This window comes from Podospora pseudoanserina, chromosome 2 (assembly GCF_035222485.1).
Source record: "Podospora pseudoanserina strain CBS 124.78 chromosome 2, whole genome shotgun sequence".
NCBI lineage: Eukaryota > Fungi > Ascomycota > Sordariomycetes > Sordariales > Podosporaceae > Podospora > Podospora pseudoanserina.
This window is the reverse complement of record NC_085921.1, coordinates 1,782,193-1,793,138: the sequence shown is the minus strand read 5'-3', so window position 1 is coordinate 1,793,138 and position 10,946 is coordinate 1,782,193. Positions and strand designations below refer to the sequence as shown.

Below are 10,946 nucleotides of genomic sequence, written 5' to 3'. Positions count from 1 at the left end.
GCCTCGGTGGGTAGGCAGCCAGCCCAGCCAGTAAGTCATGCGGCGGTTCATCAGTGTCAGCTAGAGCCTGTTTTCAAGACCCTAGCGACGCGAGTTGTTGACGTGACCCCAGACTTCAACTTGACTGATTGACTGACCCTTTCGCCTCATGCAATGCCATATCCAAAATTCCCTTCCCATTCCTCCCAGTGGTGGTCTGCATCATTCTCTCTCCTCGCATGAATTCCATTTCCTCATCATCCCATAACCAATCTATTCATAACTTGATGAAATAGAGGAAAAATGTGAAAGAAATAGAGAAAAACACATGAGCTGGCTTCGTTACTGCTTCTTTTTCTTTTCCTTCATGAAATATTTCGTCCATGTCAAAAGATATCCAAAAAGAGTAGATATGAAAACCATCAGAGGAAAATAGATCCGAGTCCACATTCATAGCCCAAGTTGAAATCCTATGCCCAAAACTCCTGCCCCAAAAAGGAAAAAAAAAAAAAAAACTACCATTGCAAATGCTCAATGCTCGCATAAGAGCAAAAATGTTAGGTCCCGTCGCTCATTAAGAATTAGAAATGGTTTGCCGAGAGTACATCAGGGAGAGGCGCAGAGAGGTAGTCGAGGCAGTCTCAGCCAGCTGTCGAATGGTTCGATGGTGGCATTTGGTGCCAGCTCGACTCCCTGCACGGCGATGGCAACAAAGCGACGACCGGTCCGCGGCATTACTTTCATGATGCCACAGCAGGACCGTACGGGTCAGCTTGTGTGTAGGTGTATTCCGCGTACTTGATGTCATTCAAGCCATACGACTTGCCCTCTTTGACCTTGAAAGCCGTCTGGGCATACGCGGCCGAAGGAGAATGAGGACTCCATCCATCGTCTGCGTACCTCCGAGAGGTGGGAGACTCGCCGTACCCGTAACTCATCTTCGAGGTCTTGCCGCCCTCAACCTTGTAGTGGATGGCTTCGGGAGATCTGTTACGGCGGCGGCGATGTCTGCGCTCTCGATCTTCGTCTGATTCGTAATAATCGTCATACGGGTCTGATCGGCCAGCAGCAGCACCAGGAGCCCAAGTCGTGCTGCGCATAAGAGAAGGAATAGGAACAATCCGCTCTCCGCGTGCTGCGCTGCGCTCGTAATCATGTGGCGTCGTGTTGGTCCGGCTGACGCGAGGAGGGGACTCGGCGGAAACAGGAGGAGTGGTGTACGATTTGGTAAGATTAGGAATCGGACGAGACTTGGCAGGAGAAGCATCAAGATCGTACTTCAGCTTCTCCTTGGATTTGGAAGCCTCATGTGAGGGACGGCGAGCTGCACGCCTGGCGGCCCGCATGATCGACTCATCTTCTGGGTCTGCGGGAGGTGGTGTGGGCGCGACAGGAATCTCGAGAATATGATCAGGAGGCGTTTGCGACTTCCAGAAAGCGGTCTCCTTGGGAGCAGAACCACCGGCACGGGCAATGTAGCTGGCAGCCTCTGCAAAGTGGTCGATGTGTTTCCTCTCGGGGACCTCCATCGCCGCAGCATGAGGAGACTTGGCCCGGCGTGAGCTTGACTTGTCCCGCTCACGTTCGCGCTCACGATCACGCTCACGTTCCCTCTCCCGTTCCCGCTCGCGAAGAATCGGGTCATCGTACTTCTTGCTGCTCGATGAAGACTTCTTCTTATCCGACCGAGACGTCATGTAGATCTCGTCTTCCGCCCAAGGTTGCTCGGCAAACTCGGGGTACGTTTCTACGTAAGGCTTGTGTCGGCGAGTCTTCTCCTCGGCATCACGGCGACGCTCCTTCTCCCGCTCCTTCTCAAGACGCTCAATTCTCTTCTTCTCAGCCCTACGGGCCTCCCTCTCCTTCTCACGCTCCCTTTCTCTTTCCTTTTCCTGACGCTCCAGCTCCTTCTCACGTTCCTTGGCGATCAACCTCTCCTTTTTCCTCTCCTCCTCCTTCTCCTTGAATCGACGGAGCTCTTCCTTCTCTCTCCTCTTGATGTCTTCCAGCTTCTCGTCATCACGCTTTGATGGCTTCTCATAGCTGGCAGTGCGACGGGCAGTCTTCTCGCCGTCCTCATAGATGGCGTAGGTACGAGATGCAGGAACCTCCTCGTGCGACCGGGTGTGGGGTGACGCATAATGGGTGTACACCTTCCCGGTCGAGGGAGACGAAGTACTGTGGCTCTTATACTTTGATGGTGGTTCGGCAGTGCGAATGTCGTAGTACCTGGTGGATGTTGTGCGGGGAACAGACGTATTCGCAGCGTTCTTCATGGCGGCCTGGGCCTTTGCCTTGAGCTCAGCGAGCTTGAGCTGCTCCTCATACTTGGCAAGCTCGACATCATTGCTGAGCAGCTCCCAGGCTTGTTGTACTTTTGTGAATTCCTCCTGCTTCAGAGCCTTAAGCTCGGGGTCTTGGACCTTGTCAGGGTGGCACTTGAGCACAAGCTTCTTGTAAGCAGATCGAATCTCAGACTTGTCTGCAGTCTTCTCGACACCGAGAGTCTTCCATGGATCCGCGGGGAGGGTGCTCATGATGAACTGCGACGGGTATGGTTGAGAGAGCCGCTTGTTTCCGTCAAGGAGAAGCAGCTGCTGGGGAGCTTCACTTTGGTGAGATGGGTGAGTGTTCGGATGATGACGATGGGGGTCGACGAAAGGAGCGCGGTGCAGAGGCAGCAGTCGGCTGGTCGACACGGGGCGGCTATTGCATCGGAGGCGTCAGGACTCGGCTCCGGGTCGAAGGAGCGTGGGTGGTGAGTTATGCAGGGAGGCGAATGCGGCGACGAGGAATGGAATCACGCTTCCGAGGCGGATTGATTGATGGGTAGGGCGAGGTAAGGCAGGTCGGCCAGCGGCTCAACCAGGCAAAAACAAAACCAAGGGAAAAAAGGAGACAATGCGGTGTTTTTTTGGAGGGGGGTTGTGAGGTTGAGGTGGTGGTTGTGTGTGAGGAGGAGGTGTAGAGGTGTAGCAGCGAGCGGGGAGGGGAGAGAGGAAGCGGTGTTGGGACGGGGGTTGCTGTATATGGGACGAGTGCTTTGGCTGGTGGAGCACCTGAACTACCCAGCACCAAGCAACCGTTGCTGCTCTGTCGTGGGGTGAAATGGACTGGAAGTGGATTTGTTGTCCCAAGTTCCTCGGTATGCGTGGGGAGGTGTCGATGGCAAAAACAGTGGAAAACGGTGCAGAGAACAAGGTCGTGATTATCAGGGCCAGCCCAAGTGCCGACCTGGTTCTGGGCTCGGGTTGCTTGTTGTTGTGAGGTGGTGCGTGGTATGTGGTATGAGGTGATGGGAGCGAAGAAGGACAGGCGATGAAGTCACCTGCAAGCCGTTCTCTCCAGTGGGATGTGGCCAGCGGGGGGCCTGCTCTCGCTTCCTGCTTCCTGCTGGCTTCCTGCTTCACGCGTTGTCCTGCTTCTGCTTCTGTTTCTTCCCAGGTTCAACTGCACTGCACCAATGCTACTGAACTGGCAAGCAAAGATGAATCAAGTGGGAGGATGGGGTGGGCAAGATGGAGATGTGTAAAGAGTTCTCGCAGCCGGCTGCCCTCACTCGCCCTCTTCCTCTCTCTTGTTCCCCCGCTGTGGATTCCTCAGTCGGTCTGAGAGGGCGGGGGGGCGTGGACGATGCGGGAGGTTGTGGATACTGTGGGGATGGAAGGCTATTGGTTTGACAGGCACAATCTTTCCTCTTTCAGCTAGCGCCCGCTGACAACACCCGTCTCTTTAAACTGCTTTGAACTCATCCGCAGCTCACCGGACGTCCCTTTCCTTCTGTCGGCTTCTGTCACCTCCCCATCTTTTCACTCGCCGCTAACGAATGCACCTGTCTCAGTTGGGACTCGGCCCTCTTTCAAAGACAACACAGCGTTCACCACGGCCTCACTCTGGAACTGTCATACATAATATTCCCCCAAGCCCAAGGTCCAAGCCTCCTCAGATCAGCACAATCCTCAGCTCCTTTCGTGTAAGACTAAGCAGCACAGCACCGAGAACGCGAGGCAACGAACACTTGACCTCATCTAGGTCTCTCCGAAGGCGCTCAAGAAGTTCCTCGGAGGAATCCCTATCCAGTTACCTATCGCCCAACCCTCGAACAACAATCCAGCCTCTCCGCCACCACCAAACCAGCCCAACCAACGGGCACGAACGGGCAACGGGTCTGCCGGAAAACGGGCTACTAACAACCGCCCGGAGCGGCCTCCTCAACTTCCCTTTCCCTATCACCGCTGAGGCACTGAGGCAAAGGCATACGCATTTTTGTCCAACACTTCCAGAATTTTTGCCCCCTTTCACTACACTATGGGAACTTCTTTGCCTCTTTGCAAATTCCTATGAATGAATCATACTGTTTGGGATCCAAATGACACATTGAATCCCATTTCCCTCGAAGCCCAAGCCTCTTCTCAACAAGTGGCCGAGAAGTTATATTTCTCCTGAAAAGTGGCAAACTCCGAGGCCCGACCAGACCAGACCCAGACCCGGTGCTTGAAAGATTCCCGTGTGTGTGCCTGAGTGCCTGAGCAAATGACAAAGATTTTCAGATGACAGACGGGATTTCCACGTTGGAGGCGACAACCTTAACACCGATGCCTTCCCAACTCATGGTACAGCACGCTCAAGACACTTTGTCATGATGTTCATCCCGTTTATCGTCGCCTCTTATGGAGCTATTCCAGATCAACTCTTCCACCAAGTGATGCATTTCAACCCATCAAAATCTCCGTTTAAGTCTTTGTCAGAGGAGATTTTCCCCCAAAGCAACATCGCCAAACCAGCGGTCGGCAGCGTGCTCGTTTCAACTTTTATGCAGCCCTCTTGCATCTTGCATACAACTCCCAAGCATATCCCACACAACAGTAGTTCTAGCGGTGAGTCTCCTCAGTCGGCATCCTCCCCGGCAACCACCAGGTCTGTTTTATCTTTTTATTCCCTCAATAAAACTCAATGCAACAGTCCTTTCCAAAAAAAAAAAATTTGTTCTTTTCCTTCTCTTGGTTTGCACAAGACTCATCTCTCCCTTCCCTTCAAATCCCAAGAAATGTACCCGGTCCTTAGCCCTCAGTTTCTCTCATCCAATGCGCCCCAACCAAGTAAAAAGCGAGGCGATGAACGACAGCAGAAAAGCAAACGACGAATCAGCCTCGACCGCATAACATAACAGATACATAAGCAAGCAAGCAAAGCAGCAGAGCAAGCAACTACGCAAGCAATATTTGATATCTTGTCCTGTCCCTGTGGGCTGGGCTGGGCTGGGCTGAGCTGCTTGGTCTTGGGGGGTTTGGGTTCGCTAACCTGCCAGCACCACCATCACCAGCCATGCCAACACATATCCACCTCCTTTTCCTGTCTGTCCAGTGACGCATACAGAAGAATCCAAAGCTAGATCGCATTCTCCTAAAATCAGATGCCCATTGAACAACACCCAACCCAGTGATCACGAGCAGAGCTAGCCAGAAGAAAAATTATTCTTCAGCAGCCAGCGTGTGGTTTCTTGTTGGCTTACAGTTCAAAACTCCACGTCTGCGGGGCAAATGACATGGTAGCTGTATGGCGCATCCATAGCTTCATTGAAACCAAAACCAAGCCCACCCCGCCGCCTTATCCTATGGCATGTCCTTTGTTGTCTAAAAGAGCCCCGTAAGAGCCTGACTTCAACTTTGGGTCTAAAACCCAGGTATCGCGGTGTTCTTGATAGGTGATCTCCCACTCTCCCATAACTTTCAACTGTCGCTATCAACCTTCCTCGTCGACACGAAACGGGGCTGTCGGTTGACTTGTCACATCTTTCTTTCCCCTGTTCTCAGAAAGCAGAAAAGTCCCCAAAAGAACCCATCGATATCAGAAAAAAACTGCATCTTGTGTGCTTCGGAGAAGCCATCAAGGTTAGGCCAGTCAGTGGTAGTGAGTAAGTAAGTACCTAGTGCGCCAGCGCATCGTGCCTTCTTGGCTTGACTGGATGCGAGGCAACTTGGCTGCAGGTCTGTGGGCTCCTCTCTCACCAACCAATTGCTCCTCTTCCATGGAGAATGCCCTGCAGTGAAAATGCAAAAAGACGAGCCGTCACAAAAACTGAATGCCCGAACCTGCCGGTTCCCAGCCCGTTACCACCCACTCAGCAGGCGTCCCCCCCACCGTGTGTGAGGCAAGACAACCGGCATGAAGCAGTGATAGGGAACCCCCTCCCCTCCTTTCGTGTTGCTTGGATTGACGAACCAGAAGCTAAGCGGTGCTACTAAGCAGGTCTTCAGCCAATTGGTTCCGGTCAAAAATTTTTTGTCCCTCGTTACAGCCAGAGAGGAGGTCAAAAAGGACTTGGGGAATTCGGCGCCAGTCGCGCAAACCCGTATCTATTAGCCGTGCTGTTAGATGTGCCTTGTTAGGATTGGACAGCAAACCTGCCGCGCAAAGGCAAGGTCCCGCCGGTACGTGTGATCGCTGCGGTTTTATCAAGCAAAAATCGACGTTAGTGGTCAAGTCTGCTGAGACGCTTCATCAACCATTCTCCGCTCATCTCGTGCTCGTTTCTTGCTGGGCGCGGGGGGTTGAATCTGTAGTGTACCGATGTACATCCGTACCTCCTGTTGTTGACAGCCAACCATGGCCGGTCTTCCAAAGAGGCCATCATGAAAGCAGGTACGGGGCGCTGGCCTCAAAGGACCCGATAGGCGGTGAGTGTGTGCATACATAACTCCCTCTCGTGCCTCCCTCACACCGCGAGGTTCTGCTCACCTCCATACCACTCACGACTTGGACCTCACCCACACCACCCACCCTCTCGCCGTCGGGAGTTCGCAGTCGAAGACACCACTCGGGGCAGGCCGGCCAAGGAAAGGGCCAAGCAGATGCTGATGACGCGAATTGGAGGGCCGCTTCTGACCATCCGATCCAGAGCCAGTGCCCCTCACTGGATGGTTGTCGCCAAACTGACACCTACCCACGCTTCGGCCAATCGAGATGTGTGTGGTGTGCTATCAAAACACAACGAGACCCCAGTGGGAGGCGCCTTGGCTACCAATCATGACCCCTGAAAATCCGGAATCTGCAGATGGCAGCGGCATTCCAAGTGGGCCGTTTCGGTGGTCGCGGGGGGAGCGCCAGTCGATCGGACACTGCGGCTTGGAGAGAGGTTTTGGTGCCTGAGCTATGAGGCTTGACAGGATTCCGTCCTGAGCTGTCATGTGTGGATGAACATATCAAGATTCGCCCAGATCCTGCTTGTTTTTTACACAGCAATGCGGTCATAGGTGTAACACTCTAAGCACTGATATCCCTCCCAAGAATGTCATCTGCTGTGTTTCGGCCTGCCCAGTGTCCCGGAGAGGTACATACGAGGTAGATCTGGTTCCCCAAAGAGAGAAACTGTCTCTTCCGGTGGTCGCTTTTGAGACCTGTTGGAGCTTCTGCAGCGCTCAGGAGACCGACAGCTCCTGTGACGAGTCAGCATGGGGAAGTGTGAACTTACCCCGCCAAGCCCGCGCGACTTTACCCCTCCCTCCTCCCCATGCCCATGCCCGCTCTTTTGACCAAGCAAAACACCCTTGTTAGGTAAGGACCTTAACTTCAGGGAGCTGACACCGAATAAACCTCGACGCGGGTGAGATCCTTTACCGAAAGACTTTGTGTCACCCCAATGGTGAGAGTATAGTCCGGTACGGGAAGCACGGAACGTTTTTGGGCGGTCAGGCTGACTGCTAATGGAGCGTCGATATGCCGTGCGTCCGTTGACCTCATGGCGGTGAGAACCAACCATGAGTTCGATATTTGCTGCCAATTGTGATGTTGATGGGCAGGCTGTGCACTGCACATCTGTCAGCAGCCTCCCAGCTCAGCATTTCTGGTATCCTCGTGCACAATGCGTCTTGGTCTGGTTCTCGAGGCACATGTGCAGCATAGCGTTCTTGGAAAGCCCCATTGGACTGTAATGGTCCCCCACGACAAATAACGCAACTATCGTGCAGGAGCTAGAGCTTCAGACGTTAATGCTCTCCGCGGCCTCATCCCCACCATCTGACCACTGTTGCCATGGCGAGCACTGGATGACTGGTCCCAAAAAGATGCAGAAGCGCTCGTCTAGGTGCCACATGGGACAGCTCGCGGTCTTGTGCCCCTCTAGACTCCTGCGGCTCTCGCTTTCTTTCCGATTAGCACTGCCGTTGCTTCTCCCTCTGCAGTATGTTTCTCCGCAATTGGCAAAGAAGAGAGAGCACGCAGCCGAGACCGCAGCTTGCCTTGGCCAGCGCTTATTGGCTCTTGTACCTGCACTCGTGAGCCTCTGAGCTCGTGACCTGCCGACAACCTCAAGCCTGGATCTCACGAGGCAGTGACGGCTGCAAGCTGGGGTAAAAGCGGAAACGCTATGCGGGCCGTTGCTGACGGAGATGTCTGATGTTCAGCCCGCTTGTGAATTCTGGGGTCAGGCTGCGGATCCCCGGGTTCAAGGCATGTGCCACGCTCAAGGAGACGTTGATCTTAGCAAGCCAGTTCGCCTGCTGAGGCTTGCCTATGTCTGGCCTCTCAGATATCGGAACATAGCCGGGTCGAAGAGCAACGAACAAGGCTCCACTTGAGAACTACTCCATTCATTCCTTGTACGGAGTAGAAGGAGATGAGTCTGACCGAGCCCTGCCTCGCTCGGTCAACAGCTTGCAAAACATCACAGTTGATAAAAAACATACCAAAACGTCACATGGGACGTTGCCTATTTGGATATATGCACGTACGCTCGTCGACGTGGTTTCAGCTGTGAATGTGTCCCACTCGTTCAGTGACAATTATCGTAGCTTCGTCATGATGTCGAGGTTGACATCTTCCTCCATGCTTCCAAAGTCCACATATGGGCTGGACTATGGAGATGTTGTCCCAAGCATGCCACGTTAAGCACACTTGGTTCTGTGGGGAGCAACGGCAGGATCCTGGACGGGCAAGACGGTAGCGTATCGGATTCATAACCATGCGGTTGTTGGTTCATAGAGCGGGCCGAGCAGCTTGTTGGGTGGAGCAACAACTGTCGGATCGAGTCTGTATTGATCTTCAGTGATGCTCCATCATGGTGGCCGTAGTCGGCGTTTCAACGGGTCCCAAGCCAGCTGTCTGTCGATGAGACCACACGTAGCTACCCAAATAGTCACGGAGAGGGATCTCTCAAGGAATGGAATCCGCTCTATTCGCCGTAGGCTGGCAGTATGCCGAGTCCTGGAACTACGTCCATACAGGCAGATCCGCATCAACGACAATTGGCTTGTTGTATCTCCTGCCACCCGTGTGAGGCCAGTTCGTTGCCACGATAGCACAGTTGACTACGCAAGTCTCGCGTCGACCCGTGCGACTGGAGTTCAACTCTCGGCTTTTGGACGTTAGAGGCTGGACGTCATCCAAGGTGGGGAGCCCGGGGCCCAGTCCAGGTCCAGGACCAAGGCCACGGGGCTGACCATCCGAGACCCGACACTCGGGATCCTGTCGGGATGATAGGGTGCATGAGACAGACGGTGCTCGGAGCAGACCATCACGTGGGCTGCCTCCTGATACATTCGTGGTAGTTTCGGCCGAGTTGCCAAAGGCAAGGGCGCGGTTGCCTCCACGAGGGGTCAAATCAACCAGACTGAGCTTGGCTGATTGAATATCTGGGTGGGGGTCATCCCAGTATTCCACGCCGGCTTCATGATATTGCTCGTTGGCAAATTCATCCCTTTCCAGCTCCCATCGCACTCGCTGAGCACCCCTTCCCGGATGGATATGGCCACAAACATGAAGTCTTGGGCGGACTGTCGAGAGTCGTTTCTTCAAAAATTGACATCCAAGCGTGGCATCGCAGTTGCCTCGTGGTGGTGTATGTGTGACCAGGATATCGGTATCAAGTGGGATCTCTGACCAAAGGTTTACTGCTTCTTGGGAGACGAGGTCTGTAGATGTTTGCGTTCCCGAAGGATCTAGCTCCACGCCGTTGCCATCGTATCCGAATGCCCACAGACCGTTCTTGGGACTGTAGGGAGAGCCAAAGACATTGAATTCGGTTCTTGGTCCTTTGGGGTTGGTAAGCCGGATTCTCGTGGAGCTATGACACAGGTATGTGATGGTAGGGCTCGATGTCAGAAGCTTGAGACACTCAGCCGTGTTCTGGGGTTTCTTGTTGTGGAAGCTTTGCCCATGATCTTGATAGAAGCCTTGATCCAGTGTTATATCATGGTTTCCTGGCAGAATCAGCCTTGATGCAAGAGAAATGCAATCGTCGTGGCTGTCAATTCTCACCGGCAATCACAATCTTGACTTCAAAGTCGACCTTTTCTAACCACTGCACTGTTTTGGAAAGCTAGAAGGCACCGTTAGCAAACCATAAATGGTGCCCTTGAAGATTCAACAAAAGGAACGGTCTTGCTACCTCTGAATAGCTACCCTGGTTCGTCAAGTCGCCAGCATGAATCAGCACGTCACCTTTCGGTAGCTTGACAGTTGAATTATGAGTATCGCTGATACAAACAATTCGAGTACGCCTAGTTTGGCTTGGTAAAGACTGAGACGATGCCATGATATTGTTTGCTCTGTGCGGATGTGGCCAAGCAGGGCGAGGCTGCTTGTATGAACCTGGAAGCCGGGGTCAAGTGACAGAAAGAGAGAGCAATCAATGAAGTTGAATCTCGCTTGCGAATAAAGTTTGGATTGATAGGCAAGGCAAGAGCTTTTCAACGCTCCCATGTACCGTTTAACCAGCAAGAATGGCAAATTCGATGATTCTGAAAATGGCATGAAAGACAATCAATCACATGATGTTGAAGCTGTCGAGAACAAGGCAAAAAGGAACGGCGATGCTTGACTTGGCGGACATTACCGTCCAAGTCGAGCCGCAAGACGAGAAATGAATGAGTGAATGAGGCAATCGGCACGGACCATGGGTGGAATTGACCAATGGCATCACGAAAGAAGATTAATGAGACTCCTTTTCGCTTGGGACCCTTCTCCAGCAA

The 10,946-nt window shown here is 53.2% G+C and overlaps 2 protein-coding genes across 2 annotated transcripts; both read right to left on the bottom strand.

The window, feature by feature from the left end:
- Nucleotides 1-719: 719 nt before the first annotated feature.
- QC764_203970 (uncharacterized protein) lies at nucleotides 720-2,516 on the bottom strand (the record flags this gene model as incomplete). Its single annotated transcript, XM_062944096.1, has 1 exon — nucleotides 720-2,516. One exon carries the CDS (start codon nucleotides 2,514-2,516, stop codon nucleotides 720-722), a length of 1,797 nt encoding a protein of 598 aa, XP_062802886.1.
- Nucleotides 2,517-4,402: 1,886 nt separating this feature from the next.
- Nucleotides 4,403-10,822, bottom strand: QC764_203960 (uncharacterized protein). The gene is made up of 5 exons (XM_062944095.1): nucleotides 10,364-10,822; nucleotides 10,234-10,294; nucleotides 8,664-10,175; nucleotides 4,608-8,610; nucleotides 4,403-4,587 (listed from the first exon to the last, which is right to left on the bottom strand). The coding sequence occupies exons 1-3, from the start codon at nucleotides 10,508-10,510 to the stop codon at nucleotides 9,187-9,189; spliced, it is 1,197 nt and encodes a 398-aa protein (XP_062802885.1). The 5' UTR covers nucleotides 10,511-10,822; the 3' UTR covers nucleotides 4,403-4,587; nucleotides 4,608-8,610; nucleotides 8,664-9,186.
- Nucleotides 10,823-10,946: the final 124 nt, after the last annotated feature.

Bases quoted from the DNA above. Each gene is read 5' to 3' on its own strand.
- QC764_203960 (XM_062944095.1), bottom strand. From the start codon at position 10,510: ATGGCATCGTCTCAGTCTTTACCAAGCCAAACTAGGCGTACTCGAATT. The intron at 10,295-10,363 runs GTAGCAAGACCG...GGTGCCTTCTAG, and splicing joins ACCAGGGTAGCTATTCAGAG to CTTTCCAAAACAGTGCAGTG. The intron at 10,176-10,233 runs GTGAGAATTGAC...TGATTCTGCCAG, and splicing joins AGTCAAGATTGTGATTGCCG to GAAACCATGATATAACACTG.